The sequence below is a fragment of the Myiozetetes cayanensis genome, unplaced genomic scaffold, assembly GCF_022539395.1.
Source record: "Myiozetetes cayanensis isolate MyiCay16 unplaced genomic scaffold, myiCay2020 scf3, whole genome shotgun sequence".
Lineage (NCBI taxonomy): Eukaryota > Metazoa > Chordata > Aves > Passeriformes > Tyrannidae > Myiozetetes > Myiozetetes cayanensis.
Window position 1 is genome coordinate 44,613,645 of NW_026087521.1, and position 27,317 is coordinate 44,640,961.

Genomic DNA, 27,317 nt, shown 5'->3' on the forward strand with positions numbered 1-27,317 from the left:
GGTAGGTATAGCTGTAATCCAAAACCTGTACACTTGTTGTGGGTGGAGAAGAGCGAGCAGCTTTCTCACCAGTATGAGTAAGTAAATCAGATAATATTCACATCTAAGATTATAAACAGTGTCTCAGGCAGGTGAAACAGTTAACTGTATTGAAATTGGGCTGAATATATATACCATACCTCCAATATTAAAGCATTTAAGACAGTCTGGTCTTTGCAGTAGATTAAAGGGTTTGAGTCATATAAAACTAGTTTGTAGTAGAAGAGAAGGAGGAGGGGAGGAGAAGGGAAAAAAAGTTTGTAATGTAAGGACCTTTCTACAGTAGTTGCCTTGATATCCCCCACAAAATTTTACTTGACAGTTTTAAGACAAAACCTAAATTCAGTTTAACTGACCAGTGGAAAATAAATGGGGGATAATTAGTGTCAGGGATCCCTACAGACACTGTAACTTTGCTTTTCTTCCTGTCATCCAAATCCTCACCAAACCTCCTTTTCTGCTAGGGGTGTTACAATCTCTTCCTCTTCTCAGCACATCTGAGCCTACCAGCTGGCAAATCCTTACTACCTTCTCCTTATGCTCCAACCTGTTCCCCACTTGTGCCTCTATCCTAGGACTGAGTACTGACGGCCTTGCTGAATCGCACAGGGAGAGTTACATGATTCACTCTCGGCATTTAATCATAGTAGTTTACAGGGGACTGGGAGGAAGAGGACACTGTGTAATTCATAGCACCTAACTTTCCCTATTGACTAAATAGGGAATTTCACCTCCCAACCTTGGTCCTATGAATTACACATAAGCTTCACTCATTGAGAGCTAATGGAGTGACTCCCTCTTGCAGGCTGCAATATTTAATATGAAATTCCAAGTCTTGGAAAAACATGTTTATGTTGAATGAGAGTTTTCTCAAGCAAGCATACAACTAAGAAGCATTAAAGAATGCCACACTAATTGGAAAATATAGCTCATGTGTTACACAATGGCTCTCACCAGATTCCCTTCACTCCATTAAAACTCCCTGACCTTGTCCACTTTTCCAATTATGTGAGAGAAAACAAAACCACTTGTCCTTAAACTGTCAAAAGTCAGGAAAACAAAAAATAAATATCACCAGCCAACATCTGGTTGACATTGGAAACTTGCAGACATAAAAATAAAAAAGACGTATTTCATAAACTATATAAACAATATAGTTATGACCAATAATTCCCCATGTGAATGCTATTATCCTACTGAACTATCACCTCAGGTCTAAGTTGTATTACTCCAAAAAGACTGAAACCAGACAAAGAAGAAATATTCATTCTTGAATAAATATGCACATCAGAAACCCAGTATGACTCCACTAGTACCTTACCACTTTATCCTATATAAAACACTAATTCTGATCTCTTTTGTTGCAGCAGCTGACAGAGAAGGCTGCTACCCACAAGGAAGGAGCCATTCACGCATGAAGACAAGACTTGTGCTAATGCTGGCTCCTACAGGCTTGCCAGCTCTGCATAATACTGGGGAGGTACGGATCTGCATTTGGATAACAACTAAACTATGTTACCTTCCACACTCTATTATCACCAAAGAATCATTTTGGGTCACATTTCTGCTAGTGACAAAACATTTGAACTCTCTATTTCCCAGCATCAGCAGAAGCCACAGCTTGGTGTGGTGTATACCTCTGTGCTGCCCGCTCTGACCATCCTACGTAAAACTTGGGAGTTTGGGGGAGTGTGACAAAACAGCACCACGGACTGTTATTTACAACAGTGTAAAACAAGCACTGAACAGAAAGAGAACTAGCAGGAAGCAAAACAGAACCTATTTTGGGGGGGTAAATTTTACCCCCAAGAGAAACCTTCCCAAACCAACACAGGTAGACTACTTAGTGAAGCACTTCCAGAGAACATTTCATGTTATCAGTTCCTGCTACATACTGCTGCTCTCAAAAATAAAACCACCTGATATGCTTCCTAGGGAGGCAAGTAACAACATAGCTTTGACCAAACAATTAAATAAAATAAGTTAGAGAAGATTTCTGAAGAACAGCATGGAGATTCTGAAACACAGAAGGAAGATTAGTGGTACAGACAGAAACTTCTCAGATTTGCAAATAACTAGGTAATAAGGGAAACTATTTAAGCAAATACTGATGTTGTGATTACCCAGTAAGTACCCTACCTACCCAGGGACAAAATCGGGTTTCTTCTCTATCTTTAGGATTGTCCTCCCCCACCCGCAAATGATGATATTTCAGCTCTATGACAAAAGTTAGAAGGAATCTGTATTTTTTCTGCCACACTTGTAAAAATGATTCTGGTCTGTAATATTGCATTGTCAGCTGCATCAGAAACAGTTGACTTAATTATTGTAATGAACATGTGCATCTGATTTTCATTTATTGTCAGATCCATATCAGACAATATAAGTTTCAAGCTCCTTTTTAATTCTAGCTGAAAAAATAGAGCGTGAACATTTAAATACTTGACTACATAAGTAAGTATTCAAATTTATACAGCCTTCAGTGTAATTAGAAGCAGCTCAACACTGATACAAAAGCACATGCACAAATGAGTATTGTTTCACCTTTCCGGTGACAGATGACCTTCCCCTCCATGAGTTGAATCAATGCCAGAATTATGAACCGCTTCATAGTGTTTGAACAGCTCCTCAGCTGATCCATGAGACTTCATACAAAGAGGACAAATAAAGCCCTATTATAAAAAGGAAAAGAAAAACAAACAAAAAAAATGAGATGCAATTTTTTTTCCATCTTACTTTTACACAAAGCTGTAAATTTTGCTTGCACATCTAAAAAGTAGCAAACACAATTGTTAAGATTCATACTAACTCTTTCATGCTCTGATAACAGCTTTGGCAATTAAAAAGTTAGAAAATGCCTACAAAAGTCATATTCCATTATTCAGTAAGGTGTTTTTCCCCAACAGCATTACATACTAGCAATAGAACCTTTATTTAGAAGAATAAGAAGTCATTTCAGAAGGACTCCTCTGCAATTTCTTCTCCCCCAACAAAACAATTTTCCATACAACTTTTCATGAAATCACATTCTTCTTCCAAAGAGAAGGTAGCATTTGGAGTTTGGTCTTTAAAAGAAATACCCACGCTAAAGCACTCTTATCCATACATGTATTACCACCATATTGAAGCTACTGATTTTAATATGGGCCAGAAGACAAAACCACTTTTTACCTTGCATATAATTAATTAGTAAATCCAATTCAGATAAATACTACCTCAAGAAAATCAGATTTCTACAGCGTAAGAATCAGAAATCATCAATTTTCTTTCCAGTATATATACTACAAGCTTACCAGAGTGGAAATTTAGCAGATCAATGCCCTTGTTCTACCCATTAGCCCACAGAGAAATGAAAGCAGGAAGTGTTATGTACCTCTTTATGTATTTCTAAACAGCTCTGGAGCATCCAAGCTGCCACTTATCAGAAGTACCATCCACCTCATTTTTTACAACTTATTACATCTGGTGTTGACTGCTGGACTTTGTCCTGGTTCCTTGCTCATTTGGTTATCAGGCCGACTTCAACCCCAGTTCCCATTTATACTTCAGCCCATACGCAACATGGTAGCAACACTAAGACATTTCAGAGTGAGAGGAAAAAATTGAGTCTCACATTAAAGGTTCCCTGTAATTCCAAACTGTGCAAAGAGAATCTTATATAAGTGATGTCCCTGTTTCTTTGATGTTTTTTAAGCCCCCATTTCTTTAATTCACTTCAGATACGCATTTGTACTTCTATGTGTTATCCCTAAGTCCTTTATGCCGCTACGAATTGTAGTGCACTCTAACACTAAACCAAGGCTCTCCGGTATCCAAGACAAGAGTGGGATTATCACACTTCACTTAACCTAGGCTCCCATATGATTTATGAAGGACATATGATGAATTCTGACATTCCTTTTCTGCTCTTAAGTTAGCATTTGGATGTTAATAGACAAGACACAAAACTTTAAATATTAGCACAGAGTGAATGTACTGAATGTGTATGTTAACAACCACAATAGCACTCATTTTTTAACATAACATTCACAGTGCTTTGTTTCACTAGTCACTAAGAATTCAACAACCAAACTTACATGGATTTAACCTAGGAAAAATTATCATGTTTAGCTACTCAAACGTGGCTGGAGCTCTGAACAGGGCCTTCATAACTTCTATTACTTATTTAGTGTTTCAGAAATCAATTATTAAATACAGTTATTTATCAAGTCCACCACATACCATATTGAAGACTGATTCTGGCACAACTAGACCAAACAAAACAGTATACTCCTTCCTAAGCAGACAACAGGTATTTAGCCTTAACAACCATTTTACATGAGTTGATCAGCACAATTTCACTGCAGATTCAACCAAGTTAACTCATATATAGATACACATGCCCATTTGGCTACAGAAAACTCGTTCAGCTACTAGGCACCCAGTAACATTTATCTGATTGAATAAGCATACAATGCCAGTGACAATCACTCTGAGTGAAAGAACCAGAGGAGTTTCCTGGCATGCAGCAATGGCAAGGAATCATAGGAGGGGTCACAAAACATGGGCTTGGGTTTTTTTCCCAGTAGGTCAGTCAGAAAGCAATCAGTCTCATAAAATGACGGTGCAACAGCATCCTTTGGGGATGAAACGTTACCAAGCAGTTCTCAGCGTTGTATTTAGTTTCCAAGTGATGCGAAGGTCTGCTGTTCACTGAGATAAGCAAACATTCCTCATAGCATCAGTAAGTCTATCTAGAAAGAACAAGTGTAGAAAATCCCGCTGCTTCCTTTTGCCCTTCATTGATATTCATTTAAATAGCAAAATCTATTTCTCTGCTTGGATTTTTTTTTTTTTTTTTTTTTTTTTTTTTTTTTTTTTTTTGTGGTTTTATTGTGGTTGGGGTTTATTCTGTGGAAAGAAGAGTCCTGGAAAAGAGGAAAGAATAGATTACATGTGCAATTAGCCCATGGGGACAGCAATCATTCGTCTCAATTATTAGGCAAAGCCAGCAAAGATTTCCCAGAGAGGTAGATCTGAAGGCAAGGTCCACAAGGATGAGGGGCCAGAGGCAGAGCAGTACTCCGGGAATATGTGTAGTTGGGAGCCTGCAGGGCAAGATGGGAGCTCCGGGAAAGCAGGCATGCTCTCGTCAGCACGAATGAACAAAAACCTCCTCCTCTTGTTGGTAGAAACTGCCTTCCTCTCACACAGGCAGGGATAAAGAGTGCATCACCCACCGGTCCCTGCCTCTCCACCAGCACAGCCTTGATCACAGCTGGCCTCAGCTGTTGGAGTCAGCACTGGGTTACAGCTCTCACACACACCCTTAATCTAAGGCAGCTTGTTATAGAGGTCTAACACACAAGCTTGCACAGAGTGAGGTGTCACCCTTCTGCAACAGGGCATCCTCGCCATGGAAAATGTCATCCTCCAGAGATGGAGTGGGCAGGAACATGGGTTTCTACAGCTACAGGCACCACTGCTCATACATCAGAGCCTTAAACTGTACAAACCCAGGACTCAGCTGGATCTCATAGGCCAATAATAATCAACTCTTGATGTTACCAGCAATAATTCAGTTCTCTCTAGCGTAAGAAAATCAGAATCATCAAGATCTTCCTGGGCACCAGACAGTAACAGGCAGAAGTGTAAAGATTTCTTGGGCCTGCCAGTATCAGCACCAGGCAACAATCTTGTTTGAAAATTGGATTGGTGGATCACTCATTTTCTCTATTAAAAAAAAATTAAATACAGCCATAAAAGTATCTCTCTGTATCATCTTGAGATGAACTTTGCAAATATGTGCAAAAGCGTATTTTACTATTCTAAAGACAAGTGTGTGAGAAGGAAGAGTGGAAGAAACCTGACAGTCTGAGATGCCTAAACTTTGTGAACATTTCTGTCAGTTTGCAGCAATTTGTATCAAGTGCAATATATTCCTGCTTTGGGACCATGCCTGTCCTGGATAAAGAGGAGATTGGCATAGCTACGACCATGAGATGTAATACTGGTCATCACAGCTTGGGGAGAAAGAGCCGAGGTATCCTTTCCAGTAAGCCTGCACATGGATCCCTTACGGACTCCTTCACAGAAGAAACAAGTATGAGAGCAATGTACCTTGTATTTTGGTAGGTTTCCTTTTAACATGCACTTAGGAATTACTTTGCATAGAGCACAGCCACAGAGAAGTGCAAGGCACTTCATATTCTTTGTTTAATAAAGGCAAAGTCATCACTTACAGCCCCTTCAGTGCTGCACTGTAACTCATAACTCCCTAACCGATGTTTCTAGTTGGGCTTTATCTTTCACTTTATACAGGGAGAAAAGAGCCCAAAAGAAGTTAAATGATGATTACTTGGGCTTTATTTTTAAAAATAAATTTCCTCTTTTTACAAGGAAATAACAATTTATTGCATTCAAATATTCTTGCAGATGCCTGACAGTTAAAAGAAAACAAAAATAAAACCACATGCACTAGTTTTTATCAGAAAGAGTTCTTGAGGTCACCACAGATTTTCTGAAGCAATACTGAGCAAGAATAGTAAAAACAAAAGGTGTTCAACCCAAACCCCCATATATGTGCACAAACAAGCAACTTGGAGTCAGCACACAATGCTCAAATAGCCCCTGACCCAGAGGTCAAGGCATTCCAATGAGAATGAGTGAGATAGACGCTAAACTTCAAATTGTAATTCTGCAATCCCAAGGAAAATGTATCTCTTTCAGGTGGATGCCTATAAGCCATATCCAGTATCAAGCATCACCACAACATCCCACTGTTCATAGTGGGACAGGCCTTCCTCAGTGCAAAGACTCCAAAACACACTCAGAGGAGAACAAAAATTGCTACATAGAACTTTTGTAGGAAAGTATCTTGCCTCAGCTTGAGTTATAAGGCAAAATTTCACAAAAGATCTCAGACTCCATGGAAGCAGCAGAAGCTTTATTACCTGCCTTTCTCACAATAAGACTTACAAATAAGCCCAAAAGAAGAAAAAAATACTTTTCCCCTCTAATAGTTAAGATTTATTTTCAGGTTTGATAAAGTTAAGCTTCTCAGTGCCCTATTTCCTTAAAGGCATATAAGGTAAATTATTTATTTCAGGTAACGTTAATATTAGTATGAATCATTATAACAGCATTCTTTGGGAAGTCTGCCAGGATACTAAAAGCAACATTGGAAGGAAACTCTTGCTACAAAAACTAGCAGGGTTGGGCTTGGTTTTTTTTTTGGTTGGGTGGGTGTTTTTCTGTTTGTTTCTTACAGGACCATTAATTGTTGGGAGAACTTTGGCCTACCACATTGAAGCACATTGCCCAGCAGCAGGGGCACAAGACCCACAGGCAGACAAGTACGTAACCAGAACGACTGCAGGCTACCCTAAAGATCTCCTAATCCTCATGCTATTTTAAAACTGATTCAGAAATACTTTACGTAACAGAAAAGTTAATGTATAGGATTGAATGAATTCTGGGTTTCTGTCTTCTCCTTTTACTACTCTGTAGGACTACTGGTGGTGGGATTGGCCGTGTGAAGAAGTATTTTTGAAAATTATAGCCTTTTCACATTATTATCTTACTTTTAATGATTTTTTCAACAGGTTGAAGGCTTCCAATTGAGGTTTAAAAAAACAACTATTTACATGTAGATGTCTACTCCCTAATCACTACCAGTGCAGAGCTACTTAACACAGTTAATGGAGCAAGAAAGTAGTCACCTGACTTAACAAATGCGTATACCATAGGTAGGGTCAGCATAACAGCTCCCAGGGCTCCATCATCGGTAACTGGAGCCTGAGACACCTACATACAGATGCATTAAATCTGTCTTCATCTGCCAGAGGCTCCTTTTTTACCCAGAGCTTTAATAAAATGTTCTTTGTAAAGCTAATATAAAGTTTTAAGTAATTAATGAATGAAAACACAGCTTACTCTACTGGAAGTTCCTTTTTCACGAATTAGAACTGGAGTTATCTGGCAGAAAGATGACACTTCTTGAAGGACAGTCCCATGGGCAAAACAGTTTTTACAGGATAAAATTCAGATGTGCTCATATCATTGGAATCCAAGAAATAAGGTACCCTATTCAAGTTCTAAAGTCACAGCAACTCAATTTCCTTAGTATTTTCTTGCAATATCTGATGACAGTGTAGTCAATTCCATTTTAATACTACATAGAATTGAAAAAGTGGTCCCATCTAGGCTACTAGGATTGCTGCTGATCTACAGCTGCATGTGGTAGAGAGCCTTATAGCACAAATAGTGTGCGCAGAGCTTGATTTACTAATACAAACAGAGCTTCTGCAACATCTTGAATTTTTATTCTAGCAATTATGTCATGAGTCAAGCTTAAAGAACCATGGAACTCCACTGTTTTCCACTGAGAAGTCAATTTTATTTCACAAACATTATTCTTGGAAAATATTTAAGTACTGTGGTATACAACAAAACAAACAACAAAAAAAAAAAACAACCCATGCCCCAAAAAAATAAACTCCACACCACAGAATTTCAGTATAATTTGATAGTTTTACCATATGGAAAGCATTCATGATTATTCTACCATATACGTGCCATAGGAACAGCTTAGCCCAAACCAGTATGCACTTTAGCACACTTGGCATTCACATGACCAGGCTTTAAGTTTAAATAGATTTGAGTACCTAAGTTTCATCATTGACCTTCCAAAAATACCAGGCCAGCACTCAAGGTTACAGTCTGTTTCCAGTGAACTGCATGAACAAAAAGCTAATAGCAGTGATTCCAGCCCAGAGCTATAACACCTTCCAGCCGTGAACTATGTTTGCCCATCTCTCAGATTCCAGACTTACATCAGAAATCTCATGCAACTGTATTGGTGCAATAAGCTCTATGTTGTGAATAAAGTCCAGTATGTTTAAAAATCTGAAAGTAAGCTCACCATTCATGTTTTTTTCCACTGCAGGTGAACCTCCACAATCTTCCCCAATACCAGATATGCATATTCAGCAACATTTAAATAGTAAGGCTGAGCTAAAACTCAGATATTCTTCAGTTACATAGTGATTCAAAGACAAAGATTTTACATGACAGAAGGTTAGAAACTCTATATACTTAGGGCCAGAGGGCAAAAACATACTGATATTGCAGAGTTGAAAGATGTATCAAGTAGCTTCTAAATTTATTTTCTGAATATATATCAAAGCAATTAACTGAATCTTCAGGAAGTTCTCAGAGGCAAATTATAATGTCTGGCTAGACAGCAAGGGCAAGACCATATTTCACAATTTGTTTCAGAAGGTTTACATACTGTTTAAAAGAAAATTATGAGATATTTTAAGTTAAAGTATAAATAAATTACATCACTCCCCAGGTCACTCCCGTTATATATTGCTAAAAGGACAATTGACATTTTTTCATGTCTTTCACCAGAAAAAGCCCTTTCCCTCTGTTTACATAAACAGTAAGATGACAGTGGCTTCCTCAGATAACATCTCTATTTAATCACTAGGAAAGTAGGTAAAAAGGTCCTGCATTCCATTTCAATTTTACAAGTAAATATTCACATTTCTGGACAAAGAGAAGTTGCTAGTTTATTTTATACCAGACTGCAGAATTTATGTCCTCCTGGAAAAATAGCTGGATTCCTCAGAGTCCATATAATTTCTAGTTCAGTTCTCTTCTGATTCTATTGCTATTCACGAGTAAGTCTAAAATTCTGTCATAACCTACAAAACTACAATTTTGTCCTGAATTAGAAATTCTAATCCAGTGGATCCTCTATTTCTTAAAAGTCACATCATGCAGCAAAGTCATATCAAATCAGTATCTCTAATTCTTCATTCTCCTAATATTTTTTGGATGTTGCAGGAAGTTAATGTACTAATGTAGCTCAATCAATGATCTTTGTTCCTGTGCAAAGCAGACAAGTAGTGCTGAGGTGAAAACAGCCAGCACAATCTAATTTGAGAAGCAACTGAAAGAGAATAAAATATCAGCAGTAAAGCATTGACATGATGTTCCGTGCAAAGACAGTCTGTAACATTCCAAGGGCATCCATAAAAACAGAAGATTCAATCAACTGCATCTACAATAAGACACAAGTAGGGAAAAAAAAACATTAAAAATGAGGGTTTTTTAAAGACAGACATAAACCCCCCACATTTTTGCATAACCAGGATACCAATTTACACTACTGGCAATTCTGCTGTGAAAAGTCTATTCAGAAAACTTCAGGGTCATAACATGCTTGTATTAGCCAAGAAATACATACTTCCTAAACATCTGGAAATTTATGAAGACTACTCAAAAGAACTGCTTAAAAATTGGCCTAGATTTAGCTTAATGGTAGGTAAGAAAACAGATGTTAACAGCCTCTATATTCTAAACACTGCAGGAGTACCATACAGTGGTTGTTTTGGACACGTCAGATAAAAACAGGACAGGAAGTCTCAAACTATGCCTCTATAACTGACTCACTGTTTAGATGTCCTGAACGTCCAACAGAGACTGTTAGGAAATGCTGGACACGGTTTAGAAACATATCATTCCTTTAAGAAAAGAAAACAAAACAGAAGCCGCTACACAGCTTTTGTTAGCGACACCGCTGTATACCTGAAAGCTGGGGAACAATGTTTGGGGACTTGGTGATGTGTGACTTTTATACAGAATTTGTTTGGTTGAGTTGGCTATACATGGACAGAGACTTGCCAACATTTTGATGGTTGTTCCTGCCACTGAATAAGCCTTTGTCTTTTAAAGTAAGGGTTCATCAGTGCCTGAGGAGCAAGGGATGTAATACACTGACATTTTCAGCAGTTATCATATGTTTCAATCCCTAGTTTCAAAAATGAGGGCTGCACAGAGAGCTGTGTAAGAAGATGACCATAAATCAGACTGTAGACAAGTGGCAAGAAACCTTTCCTACAACAGAACACTGCAGGTGTGAATGCCTGTGACTGAAAAACAAGACCAACTCTCACTGTATGGAGGACAGAGAGGAAGTAAGGGTAAGAAGAAGAGAGGAGCAAATGACCTGACTTACTAAAATTGGGGAGGGTGTATCAGTGTTAGCAAAGAAACTATAGGCAAAATTTAAAGCAAAGTAGCAATGCTTTTGTTAACCAAGTAACAATCCCTCAAAGTGTGACCAAACACTGGCTTGCAACATCTCCCATCTCCTTGCTTAAAGGAGAATGCCCTGCCAAAAAACCCGAACTCGCAAGCCTCTTCAGCACTGTTTCAAATAAAATGTATTTGAACTTTTCCCAGTAGTATCCACAAGCAATAAAGCTAAACACCAGTTAAGTTAGCCAAACCCAGCAACTTTCATGTCTGCTACACAAGATGACATTGACAATGTTACATCATTGTTATAATGCTGTCCCAGGAACAACAAAGATTGAATGAGGGGTGACAACCTGGCTGTGTTGCTGTTTCAGTGTGTTCGATACAAATGCAAACTATTGTTTTCCATCAGCAAACAATCAGCTTCTCAGTAGTCAAGTATTTGAAAGTTTTCATACTAGCATTGATGATAGTAATTAATGGAATTCTCCACTGTTTCAAGGCTTCTAGGCATGCTGATATAATAAAAGATCAAACTGGGAAAAAAACCCAATAGTTATATATATTTGCCTTTTTTTTTTTTCTCACCCCTTACAGATATTTACTGAACCACTGTACAAATAGACACAACTTTAGCAACGGGAAACAGCAACAGCCAGAAACAACTGAATTTGTACTTCATGTGCTATGCTCAATACACAAGTTTTATCAAGTTTAAAAACTGTAATCAGCTGTTGATAAGTGAAAAGTACTGACTAATGGTGGAAAAACAAAAACCCAAAGTGGGTAAGAACCCTGCAGCTTAAATAAAATAGTAACTTCTTCAGGGAATCAAACCACCTCTGATGGCTCCACAATTTACTGACACCATGGCATCAGGAATGCGACAGCTTATTCAAGTACAGCACCTTACACTGTGATCAGATAATAAAAAAAATAAGAAGCTGACTTGACCACATTACAGCACTACAGATGGTCTCTGCTTCAACAAGAGGTTGTAAGGAGTCAATCAAAAGCCACATTCCAGTTGTCCTGGCTCTGAGGAGGTCCCACACCACTCCAGGAGAGCAGCACAGGGCAGTTTTGGTATAGGTCATCCTCATTTTAACAGGTGACCTTTCACCCTTAAAATGATATCTCAAGTTAACACTAGAATAATCAATGTATTGATGGCTTTCATCGCCTGTCAGAATAACATCTCACAATTTGAAATTTCCCTTCAAAACTATAGTGCAAATATACATCAAGTATAGGGAAGGAGAAAAGCACTACTTAGCAAATGTGTACAACAACAAACACAATAAAATCACATCACACACACAGTCCAGAATAAACACTTTGATTTCAAAACTCAAAAAAAGTAACACTGGCAGAAAGAACGCAAAACTTCATCTCCACACAAACCCATTTAGTGAACAGCGAGCTGCCTGCCCCCAGTCCAATCTACTTGCTGAAGTTTCACAGCAGAAAAATATCAGATAGCTGGTGCAGCTGGAGGCTGTTAACTTAAAGAATTTAAGTTCTTCCAATTGTGCAGTGTAAAACCACACACTTTGTTTTAATTGTGAGCTTTTACACTCTAACTGGAAGAATTTAGAAATGCACTACAATTTATGTCTATTAACTGAAACAACCTTTGTATTTTCTTGGGGGCATAAAAATTCCCATAAGATTATGCATTAAAAATTTGGTTTTATAATTATTTTTATAATGTTGCTGCAGTATATAAGTTCTTAAACACATTCAAGAAGAGAAGCTTCTGAGAATTTCTGAGAAGCTTCTGTTCTTTTACCCAATGCCCTTATCTTGCACTAGAAATCTGGTTTAAAAAGTTAGCTAGTAAGAGCTCAAAACATTTCTTTTCACAAAGGCTGTGCAAGATCCAGTACCATGTTTATCATGACACTGAGTCTTATGTGAAATAAATCAAATAAGGGAATGGTCTGATTTACAAGAAAATCAAGGAAAAGCTGTTAAAAAAAAAAAAAAGTGACTGCAAGTCTTCCAAATACTGCAAATGTCTCATGTGACAGACAACTGCAAACCAGAAAGCTACACATAGTTTAATCCTTCTGCTGAATGTATACTTTGGAATCATGCATAAGAGATCAAATTAAGTTTAAGCAATGAATCAAAAGAAACAATTTAAAAAGCTAACACCCAAGCCACAAGATGTAGGTTCATTTAAAGCAGCCCATTACCAAAGGTATTGAAACAAAATAAACAAGACCCACACTAATAGCTGGGAGGTCACGAAGCTCCTGTCTTCCTTCTATCCCAGTGTGCTCACTCTTGTAATGTTCAGACAGATCAGTGGGAGTTACACACACTTTCATACATAGTGGACAGATGAAGCCCTGTGAAATGTATATTTGTTTTTAAGAAACTAATAAAGACCAAGAAAAAAAAAAAAAAGCAGATCTGGAATCAAAAGTTCACATTCTTATGCTGAAAGTTCTCTACAATCAAAAGCAAAGTCTGTTTTCCTTTCAGAAAGATAGCTTTTGTAAACACATAATACTATAGAGAAAGCAAGAAGGAACAGTTATTAAGGACATAAAAATAAACAAATCTAAAACATGCCTTAAAAGCTAGCACCATGCTAGCTATACATTTTCCAGAAACTCTTGTTACCCCCTTCATGTGACAGAGGAATAAGCTGTGTAACAAACTGTGAAAGGAGCATTACTGGGCACATCCATCATGAGGTTTCCCATAAGAGTGTTCAGATGTTTTACAGAGAGAGGTAACGGTGGTGTGGTGAGGTTGCAGAAACACCTCTATAAATTAATAAGCAAGTTTGCAACAGCAGCAGGTGAGGCTGAGGCAAACCTGTCTAGCTAATGCAGGCACACAACACCAAGAAAAGCGTAATCTCACTGGTAGACTCACTGCAAACATGGAGTATTTTAAGCAACCCTGCACTGCAGACAGAGTTATACTAGGACCTAAGGTACACAGGTAGGACAGACTCAAATATTTCCTCCTTGGGCACATTGCACAATGAATAAAAGAGGTATTTAGACTTGATACGAGCCTATGTATGACCTAAGTGCTCATATGGCCACAGATGGGACTTAAATTTTCATCTCTTCTTGAGCATTTTGAATTCAGACCTCCCCATTTGTTTTGTTTCATAGTACAATTCTCAAAAATCAGGATTTATTTCAACCAGGCTTGAGGAGGTAGAAAACATATGAATCTGCACAATCTAATAATTATTCTTCATTTGAATCTTGAAGTAACACAAACTAGAAAATCTAGCCAAGAAATTGGAGTAAAACAAGTTAATGGATTTCTGACTACATAATGCTGGAGAACCAAGTGGGAACATAATGATAAAACAAAGACCAAACGTTCTGCAGAGACCAACTATGGTGCTCCTGAAGAGAAGTTCCAACAGAAACAACACCTCAAGCCAGCTGTGCAGGAAAAGGAAGACTCACACAAAGATTTGAGTTGCATGCTGTAATGCAAGAATCTGAGGAGAATAAAAACCCATCACCAGGTGCAGAGCTCAGTTTGAAACAGACTTTGAACTTCTTTGCTAAGTATAACACCCAACTTGTAACTAATGCAACAAATAGTGGGATTATTGACAACCAGAAGATACTTTTTCATGTTATTCATGCATATCAACCAAGACTGACAAAGTAGTCTTTGGTCTGACCCAATTTTGTCTCAGTAGCAAGAAAAGCCAGTGGGGCAATAGTGCAGGTCCAACACCACTTTGAAATCTCATCCGATGTTAAGAAAATACTGTTGTACTAGTACCTTGTGACACCCACCAGCTGTACAGTCAGCTATCTTGCAGTCATGTTAATAGAATTGTACAATTTTAGCCAAACTTTGGAAAGAAGCAACTATCTCATTGCACATTTTCGTGCCTTAATTAACTACAAAAGTAATAAGATTTTAGTCTGCAATTTAAGAATATTTATTTGTTTCAGGTATGGCTAAATATGCATACAAAACAGATCTAGACTCAAAAATATGTAACATGTACAACATGCAGCAAAATATTAAGGGATGTCTGATTACACTGACTGCAATAAAGCTTCAAGAAATCAGAAACAAGCAGATGCATAGATGGAAGGACATTAGGATTTTAAACAGCATAGTGAAAGTTTCTCTAATCTCTTATCATAGCCCAAACAGAAGTATTTGAACTGTCACACACTTTATTCAGCGTAAGAAAGGGCACTTTCCTCCCTTTAATGTTGTAATAGGAGTAATTAACCTTGCACTGTAGTTGCATACTAAGCTCAAAACATTTTCAGGATAGGTCATCAGGCTACATTAGCACAAACTAGCTTCAACAGCCAGCGAAGTCAGTTTGCATTTTTCAGAGTTAATATTTGACAACACTGTAAATCCAAAGACATTATAATGTGGGATTGAAGCAAGAACAACAACTTATTCTGCTGATTAAGTATGGCATACAGCATATAAAAAACTGATGGGATTTACATGTGGTAGATTTAACACCAACACCAAACAAACCCAACATATTTGATATTTCACGAGAAGGACGAGGTTTCCAGTATACATTACAGCTTAGCAGAAGCAAGGTGAAAATGGAGTTAAGCCTTGTTTTCTCAGTTCTCATAAAAGTTTTACTAACAAGGAGTCTTAAGCTTACATTTCATTGATTTTAATTTTAATAATTCATCTCTAGAACTATGGGAAGGATTGCTTGTGACAACTTAAACTGATAAACCTAATTAATAGTTACATATAAATATAGCCTAGCCTTCCTTTTTTTTATTTAAATAACAAACAATTTTTAGAAGATGACACTTGCAAGTATTTATTTAGTACAGCTGTTATTTAGGAAGGGCATCAAAAGTTGCTCCTAACAGGTTCATGCAGCAGAGAACCAGCAACAGCAACCATGGTTTAGAACGCCAGCCCCATGTATGGTGCACAGTACCTCAGAGGAGCCTTCGTTGTTCACATCAACGGCATTTCCAGGTGTGGCAGATGAATCCGAATCCGAGCTCTGAGACCCGCCTCTGCCTGGAGTCTGAAATAGATGGGGAAGAGAAAAATGAGTGTTTACATTTTAATATTTAATAAATATTTAATAAAGTATAGTATCGATCCTATGCAAAGGCCTCTCTTCTACTTGCTGGAATACAGAAGTATTTTCCCTTCACAACAGTAATGAAGCGAACAAGCTGACAAGCAATTATACAATTTTCAGCACAACATTTCAACAAAAACTTTTACTCAAGACTTTCCATACATAAAGGGACAAGCAGACACCATAAGCAAAGGCCAGGATTTTAAACCCTTTCCTCTCATGAATGCTCAACACAAAACAAAAAATCTGGTTAAACTCTGCCCTTGTATCACTCTTGCTGATGTTAAATTAGGTCTCTGTATCCTATAGGAAACCACTAGATATTAAAATCTAAAAAGTATTCTACAAAGTATCACACTACTTTCCAATAACTTGTCTACAACATGAACAAGCCTTTAAATATTTGAAAGACAGAAAACTAAAGTGTGAGGACCCTGCTGATTCAGCAAGCACACAAGCAGGTACGCTACCTTGATTCCTAAAAAAATTAAAATAATAAAGTCTCTGGTAAAGTTAAAACCTATTAATCAGTAAGACAGCCTATAAAGATACACTCTTATGAATATGCTGAAAATCAAAATAGTATTGATTTGAAACCATAGGTTTAGATAAAACAAGCAAATAAATTTTAAATAGTACATGATTCAAAATCTAAATAGATGGATTGCCTCTTATAATTGTTATTTAACTGTAACTTCGATTTAAATTTCATTCAACTTCTACTCATCTCCAGAATATCACTGCTTGACTCATGGCAGAAGAGTTAGCATTCTCAAAGCAAATAGCAGGTATTATCTTAATACAGATATGCAATCATAGTTTCAACAAACAAAAAGTTCATTATCTAATTCCCTTACAGCAAATGGGATGAAGTAATGCTACCTCTGTATTTTAACCCATCTGAAAACACATGTAATGTTATAAAGGATTTTATCTTTTAATATAGGAGGAATAAAGAATTTAAATATATAGATTGAAATCTACAGAGCGAGGGATGGAGTAGAAAAATAGTTTTAGTTTCCAGATCTTGGTGTCTCCAAAATCTTACTTGATTTGGAACTTTCTTGCTCAAATAAATCCTTTTTTTGAAGACAAATCTGGCCTTTCATACAGCATCTGCAGCACACATGCTTTTCCATACTTTGAGAATTAAATACATTTTCCTGCTTTGTTTTAAAAAGCATGTTCTATTTTCAACTTTCATAAAGATAACACCCTTTTATTAATAATCAAATAAAAAATATATAATAAAAAGGTCAAATTTACTGATGAAGGACTTAATTCCCAGTGAGATACATTTCAGTTTTAGAAAAGCTCTGAAGACTGGCCAAAAGGAGGGGGGAGGAGTGAAACAACAAGCTATGGGGCCTGGTGACACTAAAAGAAGACAACCATTCCTCATTCCAGCTTTCTCTGAGGTCAACATTTATGTGATCAACATATGCTGTTTTTCCTAGTCCATGTCTTTTTCATTTTAGCTGTTTTATATTTCTAAAGAAAATATGAACAGGTAGTTTCCTTCTAGTACAGCATACAAAAGCAATGGGCAAGGTGATGCAAGCTCTGCAAGTTAGTAACAGGAGAGGCAAAAAAGGGGGTAAGCAGAGATACAATGCACATGGCAAAACACATCAAAGTGAAGGCATTGGTAATTACTGTCCTCCAGGTCACTGATATAGACAGTAAACAAGGCACAACCTAGCATGGACCACAAGTGCACACTCAACAGGTTTCTATATGACATCAAACTGGGAAGACCAGTCTGCCATTAGGAGGAACCTAGATGGGCTGGAGGAATAGGCCATTGGGAATCTCATGCCATTCAACAGGGACAAATGCAGAGTCCTGTGCCATGGAGGGAAAAGCCCTGGCAGCAACAGAGGCCTCCCTGCTGAAAAGGTCACTGGCCTCGTGTCAGACAGCAAGCCAAACAGGAGCCAGCAGCATGCCCTGGCAGCAGAGCGGGACACCAGAACCGTGGATTGTTTAACAGGAGCCCTGCCAAACGACCAAGAGGAGCAATCACCCCCCACTGGCCGGCACCATTGGACCGCATCAAGATGCTGCATCTAGTTTCAGTTCTCCCAGTCCAAGGAGGACACTGATAAACCAGAGTGAGTGGAGGAAAAGGCCACCAAGACATCTGGGGATGGAGCATCTTCCCCATAAGAGAGGCTGAGGAAACAGGGCTGGATCAGCCTGGAGCAGAGACAGCTTTGGGAGGGCAAAGCAGCAGTCATACCACCACCTTTTGAGGAGGTCATCAAAAGCAGAAGCCAGGCTGGCTTGAGCACCACACAGTGGGAGGACCAGACACAGAGCTGAAATGAGAGGTTCCACTGGATGTAAAAAACATATTTTCCAGCGTGAGGCCAGGCCTAAGCAGCCTGCTCCTGACCTCCAAGCCGGTCCTGTTCACAGCAGGAGCTTAGACTAGAGAGCTCCTGAGCTCCCTTCCTGCCCAAATTGTTCTGTGGCCTATGAAGTGCTGCTCACAGAAACACACATCCTGCAGGAAAGCTTTGAAATACAAGTTTAGTAACTCCATTAATGAGGATGTGGATTGTGTGCACTGACAGTCAGAATAATATCTAAAACAATTGGTAAGGTGTAACCAAGTTTCCCAGTAAGACAGCAAAGTCAGAATATTGCATCCCATTTTCTTCATTTTATTTCCAATTTTCTCCAATTTTAGTTCCAATTTTTCCAATTTTAGTTCCAATAACCAATTTTCTCCATTTTATATAGTTCAGAAGTTCCTTTCCATGCAATACATAATCCACAACCATGCAACCCAGCAGTAAGGCTCACTTGTGAATCCACTTTGTGCAAGAACAAATAATCCAGAGAAGATGCATAGATAGATATGTCTACATAAGGGAAAATTAGGAGGTCAATGTCAAAGCTTTCTTCCATAAAGGAGATGAACTCTCATGATAAAAGAATAAATTTCTTATTGAGAGAAACTTTTAAAAATGCTTTAGAAATCTGAAAAATCAAAAGGTTTTCATATGCTAGTTAGCTATGGTGGCTGTTTGGTTCTAGAAAGCCAGAAAACTTGGACCCCTGTCTGTCCCAGTACCTAAATGCACAAGTGGAAATGGGATGTTTCAAAATGGAGAAAGTGTCAGCATTAACGGATATGCATATCTTTACTAATGCTTTACATGAAAAGGAAGCCTTTTGTTTTACCCTTCATCTCCAAAAACTGAAGAATGTGCCCTCACGTAGCCTTGGACAGAAACAAGCGAGCAGAGGGACAACCTGAATAGAACTCGATGGCCTGGGCAATGGCAGTAACAGATGGTCCAACTGTCTGTTTAGATCAGCAGCATATACCTCCACTTTTGCAATACCTGAGTAGATGCTTTCAGGACACCTAACAAATAATTTCATTACAAACCCAAGAATTTTCTACGACAATTAACATAGTATTTTCTTCACCTCATAACTCCCTACACAATACTACTGTACATTGTTAATCACCCATCCCATTTCACACCAGTGCTTACTGCATTTTGCATTGAGATTCGTGTATTAAGTTCTGCTAGTTCTAGCACTACAAATTTGAGATTATTACAACCTCTAAGATGCAAGTTCTTATATTAAAAATACAGGGTTATTACTACATGGTTGATTAAAGTATATGCTTTGTGAAATACTTCAGACATGTTATAATCACACTAATAGGTACCACACAGCATGTCTTATCGCATGCATTATATGATAGAAATTATTATAAAGTACAGGTAAAATCCTTTTAACCTTTCAAAAATCAATGTGAACTCTTTAAAAGAGAAAGCATAATTCCAAGTCAGATTTAGAAAGCCTAGTACAAATAGATGGCATTTTCTGGTAAGTGCCATGCACAGGAAAGAAGGGTGGGAAGATGTCATTAAGTAACTGCCAAGTTACAGTCCGTAGCACCCATTAGCAAAGTACACAGAGTAGCAGGAAAAAAAAAAATTGGAATGATGTTATGGAAGACAAGATGAAAGATCCAATTAACTTATCTTTCAAGGCTGTAATGTAATTTAAACATCCTTCATCATTCAAATAAAGAATGGGAGATTGGGAAATTTTTTTTCAATCGATCATTGCATCATCAAATCAGTTCATGCACATGGTTAAGCTATGCTCACATACCACTGTTATATCACATTCCATTAAAAAAAAAAATCACAACACATTGAACAACTTGGACTTTGTGATCTAAGGAAAGACTCAGAATGCCACTCTTTGTTTTCAGATGGCCTATACAGGGAAGCATAATAAATAATGGCCAGTCTTCGCGAGCGAAGATCCGGGGAAGGTCTTTACACCTTCCAGCCTGCGCATTGGATTTTTAGGTGAGACACAGTGTGCGCGGAACTGAGCCCACCCTTTAATCCTAAGGTTCATCTGCCGGGGCCAAGCGAGCTTGGACAGTGGCAGTGAGGTCCTTAGGACGTAGGTGGGTTGCCTTTAAGGGCTAACGAGCCCCACCTGCCCGGGAGTGGCCCTGACCGGGAATCGAACCCGGGTCTCAGCGGTGATAGCGCCGCGCCTTTACCACTAGACCACCAGGGGCTCACAGGGAAGCAACTGAACGACTTACTAACCCAAGAGAAAATTTCCACACAGGCTTCTGTAAAATGTATTTTTACAAAATTAACACTTGACCCCTGAAGACAAACCTGGAGTTGAAAAACTGATGCTAAATTACTCTTTGATCCAGCATATTTGTCTCCTAGTTGTCCAAGTTACATTTGTTTACTTTGCGAAGAAACACGTTTCTACTACTAGCTCTACAGTTGTACAATATGCTAAACTTCATAACGCCATTCTCTGTGTTTTCTCAAAATTGCAAGCTAATAAAAAGAAACATCATTAACAACAAAAAGGATGACAATGATTGCAGTTTGTTTTCTGAAAAGGTAGAGAAAATTATATAATGAATGACTTGAGTTTAAGCTTTAAAATGACTGAGAATAAATACGGAACACTATAGCATCATTTTTGCATATTCATGTATCTGTCTGTAGCTACATTCCTTTCAGTTATGATACTCTTTTCAGCAGTTTTAAATTCAGAATAAATTAAAACCTTTGAAAAAATATGTAAAGCCTTGAGAAAATGTGAACAAATACAGACTTAAACAGTTCATCCAGTACAGATTTAAATACAAAATAAGGGTACTAGTACAACCATAAAAAGGTCCTGAAGCAACAAGCAAGACAGGAGAATGAGAGGGTAAGAAGGCCAAAGCTGTTATCAAACAACTCTCAGAGCTAGAAACAGGGTAACCTGCAAACCAGAACATTAATATCATTTACTTCTAAAGAACTGTGATGCTACTTTACGACTCTGTAAAATTAAGCTACTCCTGACTTCACAGGGCATAAAGCCTTTCTTTCCCATTGTGCCATCACTTTCACAAAATTAGACCTTACACCCAAGAATGGGCACACATGCTCCCTCTGATTCCTCAGGAGAGGGTACAAGCACAGTTGCATTTCAGCATCCATCCAAGTAAATATGCTATCTAGCAAGCCCTGCGATTATAAATGTAAAAAGAAAATCATACGTAAGGCATGAGATGCAATGCATCCCAGATAAGCAAATATATCTGTTCCCAAGCTTGGAGTAAGAGAAAGGTGACTGGACTACCTGAACTACAGAAACGCTTGCAAATTCCTGTTCTCCCCCAAGGCCTCGAGACCAAGAATTCAAACATTAGTTAGAAACAATGAGCAAAAGAAACTTACCATTTAACCACAGCACAGTTGCCAACAGTTGTAGACATCCAGTTAAACACAAAGAATGAAGATAAAAATTAATGTAAACAGTAGTCACTGGCCCAGTAGATGAGCCTTTCACTTAAAAACATGAGTAATGGTAAGAATTCTCAGAAGGAGGTCAAAGTAATCAGTTTTCTGTCAGCTGAAAATAAATGCCTCCTCCTTGCAAATACAAAAAGTGAGCTCTGCTTTAACAGATCAGAGGCAACAGCCACTGGCCCACTAGAGATGAACAACAGAGAGGACATAATGCCCACAAAGGGCATTCAGAGTTGAACACAACAAAGAAAAGACAGCTCTACGAGGAATCCACTGATAAAACCCAAACTCTCTGAGCAGGAAAGTTGTGCCTCAGACATTCCACACAGATTTCAGAAAATCCACATAGACCTTTTGGGAAAGACCACCTTTTTCTAGATCAGCATGACAATATATGAAACAAAGAAACGGTAAGAATGAATGAAAAGGGCTTTAATGGTACAAATGTACAAAACAGATGGACCCCTGAGATGTCACACCAAAAACATACACAAAATTTAGAAACAGTTTGTAAGAAAAGAACCTAAAATGTGGATCTAATTGAAGACCACATGGAGATACTAACTTCAAAAACTAAATGAGCAATGCGAAATATATAATACTTTCTATTTTGAAAATATACCATTCAAATTCACAGTGAAGGTACTTTTAAAAACAGAAATTACAACTGTGGAAGAGAAAAAAAAGGTGATCCAGGTACAGAAGCAGTATAACAAAGAAACATCTGATGTTTCAAAACATCAGGAATCAGAACTTCAAACAAGTAACTAAAACTATAAACCATATCTTTGTACCTGTGATCCTCCTTGACAGCCATCTGAGTTACAACAAAACCGAATTTAATAAACAATTCCTTTTTAAAAAACATTCTTTCACAACTCAAGTTATATCACCAGTAATGACTAGCTCTTGGACTAGGAAGGATGGTATCCCCTATAATCAATTAATAAACCAAATAGATATATAAGAAACTATGTTTCAGTGAATGGAAGGCAGGGAGTTTTTTGCCAGTTATATTAACGATGCACAAGAAAAGGATCAAGAGGAGGTTCCTTAGCCTTCAAATTACTGATGAGACACATGAAAGATCTGAATAATTATGTTCTTTATGAAAATATCTGACAGCTCCCAAAAGTTCACTTTTAATATGAAAGCACAGTAGAAGTATTTTTCACAACTTGCCAACCAGACTGTAAGTCAAAAAGGTATGTATGTATGAGGTTGTGCTTGCAATCACTATTTTTACAAAATGCCTACTGTCCCTTTTAATAAGAGGTAGATTTTTAAAAGCACAGTTATTTTCACCAAGTAAAAGATTAACACCTTTAAAAATCTTGGCATTTCTCTATTTCATTTTTGGGCAGGAAAAAGTCTGTTTCACCTTTGTTGACAATTAGCTCTGCTGTGATCTTGTAATTTTCAGGAGCAACTGGAGAATAGTTATTTGTTCAAAGTTTTCAGAAAAGATGTCTAACGCACAAAAATTTTCTCACCAATTTTATTAGATTTGTATAGGAACTGTTTAGCTGTGTTTATACTTAGGGGCAAATATCCTTTGGCACTGTATCAAGTTTTTTCCTCTTTCACAGAAGCTTTCCTCGACGGCCTCTTAGAATCAATAAACACCCAGTTACCTACTGCCAACATTTAATTAGGTCTGCACTAAGTTTCCCTGCTCGTTAGCAGGGCTTCCCATCAAACTTAGGGAAGGAAGTTCTTCCTTGTAAACACGAAGCTCCAAATAGGCCAAGTTCTTCACCTGCTCAGGGTCTATCACCGAAAAACAATTTGAAGCATATTTTACATTGAAAAAGTTGGCAGTGTGCTTACTTTATTCCCCTGTGATAACTCTCATTCCTGTAGTAATTCTTCCTCGCATGGCAGATAAGGAAAGCACGCCAACCTTTCCAATCAAACACCCCTTCATAAGAGGTGTTAGGCAGACAGTATGCTTTGGAAGCAACACCAGATAAAACGGGGCGAGCATCCGATTTCTCCACTATGCGTGAGCGCCTCCTGCATGACACCGACACCGCTCTCCCGCGGTGCGGGATCTGCAGCTCTGCCTGCCCACCGCCGGCGTGACTCAACCCTTTTCGGTGCATTCCCCAGCCGAGCACCCGCGGTGACGGACTGCCGGAGCCGGAGCCAGCCGGCACCTGCCCCGCGCCAGCGCCTCCCCGGCAGCTCCCGCCCGAGCCGCAGGCGCCCCGCAAGGCGGCTGGCACCGCCGCGGGGATGCGCGGGGACCCGGGGAGGCGAGAAGGGTTTCATAAACCGGTGTCACAACTTGGCTTTCCGAGCCAGGCAGGGGTGCCGGAAAAGCCGGTTCCTAAAACACGGCAGACAGGCGGACAGTTGCGGCCGGGCTGGTTTTCAGTGTTATGAGCCCGCTGCCTGCCGGCCTCCCGGGTGAATCACGGCGGGTCCCCGCGGCGGCTCTCCCCGCACTGGGCTTCCCTTGACCCTGCCCTGTGCGCGGGCGGCCGCGGCGACGGGCACTGGCGGCGGGCGGAGACGTCGCCGCGCTGCGGGAAGGGAAGGAAGGAACCACGCTGGGTCGGGCCGCCCTGCGCCCCTCCGACAGGCCCTGCCGTGGGAACCCGCAGCCCGCCCGTCACCAGCGCCTCCGCCCAGCCCGGGGGGCGACACCGCCCCCAGCCGGCACCGCGGGCCCGGGCCGTCGGGGCTCGGGCCGTCCCCCGGCGAAGGGGCGGGGGCAGACAAGCTCACGGCCTCGCCGGCCGCCACGGCCCTACCCCGCACCCTGCGCCGCAGCACGGGCCGTGCCGGCCCGGGGCTCCGGCTCCGCCGCGGGAAGCGCAGCCCCGATCCCGGCCGACACCAGGAAGCGGCACCTCCACGGCACGGCGGGGCAGAGCAGGGCAGGGCAGGGCAGGGCACGGCACGCCGCCGTCGCCGCTGGAGCGGGTCTCGCTGCCTTACCCGCTGCAGAATCCGCCTGAACATGGTGGCAGAGCGCGGATGCCGCCGGGCGGCCTTGGCCAGACCGAAGGGAAGCCGCGGGGCCCCGCGCAGCGCCGCCCCCGCCCCGCAGGAGCCCGGTGCGGCCCGCTCGCCCCGTGACAGCCGCCGCGGCCGGGGAGGCGGGGCCGCCACCGCGCCCCGCCCCGGGGAGGGACGGGCCCCGTGAGGACGGGGCTGCGGCCGCCGCCCGGCCACGGGGAGCCGGGGGAAGGGAAAGGGGATAGAGAGAGGTGCAGGGGGCGCTGGGGGCTGCCCCGCGGGACGGGATGGGGTCCCGTGGGGGCCCGGGCCGCCGCCCCGGCCCAGCGCCGCAGCTCTCGGTGCGCTCTGCCCGGGTCTCCGCCGCCCGAGAGGGGTCCCGGCTGTGGAGGGCAGGGCGGGGGAGGAGGGCGGAGGTGTCTCAGGGCTCACTGGGTGAGGCAAAGTGCAAAGTGTTACTTTTTTACCACTGCGGCACTGAAAGTACTGAGATATGCGCGCTCAGTGAGGGTTGTTGAACCACACTTGTTTGGATAACTGGAAATGTAATTCTGAAGGAACAGTTCCTTCCTTCAAGCCCTCGACTGAAAATACGATCTTGTGGCATGAGGTTGTTTTTTAAATATCAGAAGAGGACATCTTAGCAGAGCACCAGTTGTGCTGCAAAGATCAAAAACATTTTTCTACTCAAAAGTTGACATTTCCAAGCACTCTTAAAATCCTCAGACTTTGCATGAGTTACAAGCACATGACCAGAAGGATTTGGCTGTCACAGCTTAAAGCTTGAGGCAAGGCAGCATTACATGGCTGAGTTCAGTTTGCTCCATCTACAGGTTCCAGTGTGTTTCCTGTTATTGTCATTAGGTCCACAACTGAGGCAGGTTAAGAGCACACACACAGTGGGTAATGGCTTCAGCTGATGAATGATCACACACAAGACATGATTTTCACGTGTCCATAGTATAAAATAGCTTTGAAATTTGGCAATTAGGTTTGTTTCTGAATTTTGTACATGGAATTAATAATGGGAATAGAATTGGTTTTGTACAGCTGTAGAGATCCTTAAATATCTAGGCAGACTGTAGACATTTGCTCTAAAGCTAATCAAAATTACTGCAAATTTTAATATCTCACTCCCTTTACCAGATATTTCAACAAGAGCAAGTGACAGCCTAGGCCATGAACTGCTGGAGTGCTCAGTTTGCCATACCCAAGTAACTTTAAGCAGCCCATCTTTACAGCACATTTTTTACTGTCCTAGGTTAGCAATTCCTGAGTGTTCAGAGGAAGATGATAGGGATTTGAGAACACTAGTTAAAAGTCTTACACTGCAGGAGGAGTTTCTTAGACAAGTCTAGCAAGGAAATACATGAGTGTGGATGTTTGAGTGAACATATGTGTCTGTTTCCCTGTCCAACCATCATTCCTTCAGTAACTTAACAATCCATGGGCCAATTTCAATCAAACACAACAGAGCCAGATAAAGCTCAAAGATATGAAGTTCCTACAAATTTAATCAGGTGGCCAGAGAGATGAGAGAGACACCTTATTGATTCCTGCCTGTAAGGAAAGACTGCAGTGTGACTGCCTTTATTCCATACCAGAGAATGCACATAAAAATTCACCCTTGGGGCAGAGATCTAGGGGGGGAAATATTAAATCTGTCTCATTTCCAGTGTATGTCCTTGGTTTTAATTATTGTGCATATGGTAATGCTTATGAATTCATACCATGGCCTGTCCTAGTATTGAAGTCTCAGGCTATATTAGTATATAGGCTCTGTCCTCAGACAAGGGAGCTGTGAAATTTCATTTCATCCAAGCTCATAAACTCTGTGAAGGGTTTGGTGACAGGAGGATTAAAAGGTGCCTTTTTAAGTAATCCATTGGCAGTGGAAAGTCTCAGATCACAATCACAGTAGAGATTTTTCAGAAACCAAGTAGGAACAGATACATTATCCTCTAAACAGAAGCTGAAGGCTGAAAGTCTGAACTATATCAACCTCTCGCACACCTGCCAAAGTCAGCATGCCTTTATTTCAGTAGAGAACTAAAATCAGTCTTTTGACTGTACAAGCAGTATTTAGGATGTGCCTGCAAGCACCAGCACCTCTCATATCTTCCAACAGATAACTTCTGGGTTTTGTTGGGGTTTGGGGAGGTTGTAGTTTGGTTGTTTGCTTTAATGGCTATGCATATAGCCAAATAAAAAGCAGTGATTTCTGGACCGTGGCTCACAATAATTGGTATCCACACAATCTTCTACCACAACTGGGTGCTACAAGGAACCACCATCACTTCGTACAAAACGGCAAGGAACATAATGTATATCCACAGCTTGCTTAGACTTGTGGCCTATAAATTTGCAAAGTTTCTGGC

General features: G+C 40.2%; 1 protein-coding gene across 2 annotated transcripts in view; it reads right to left on the minus strand.

Annotated features, from left to right (window-relative positions):
• EEA1 (early endosome antigen 1) overlaps positions 1-25,063 on the minus strand; it is a 74,574-nt gene extending 49,511 nt beyond the window's left edge. Inside the window, exons 1-4 of one of the 2 annotated variants that reach the window (XM_050324153.1) lie at positions 24,919-25,063; positions 16,001-16,093; positions 13,302-13,424; positions 2,584-2,711 (exon numbers count right to left, since the gene is read on the minus strand). In XM_050324153.1, the coding sequence (XP_050180110.1) occupies positions 2,584-2,711; positions 13,302-13,424; positions 16,001-16,093; positions 24,919-24,942 (368 nt within the window). In that variant the 5' untranslated portion in view covers positions 24,943-25,063. The remainder of the gene's footprint in view (positions 1-2,583; positions 2,712-13,301; positions 13,425-16,000; positions 16,094-24,918) is intronic. The other variant, XM_050324154.1, reaches the window with a different exon arrangement.
• Between the last annotated feature and the right edge of the window lie 2,254 nt (positions 25,064-27,317).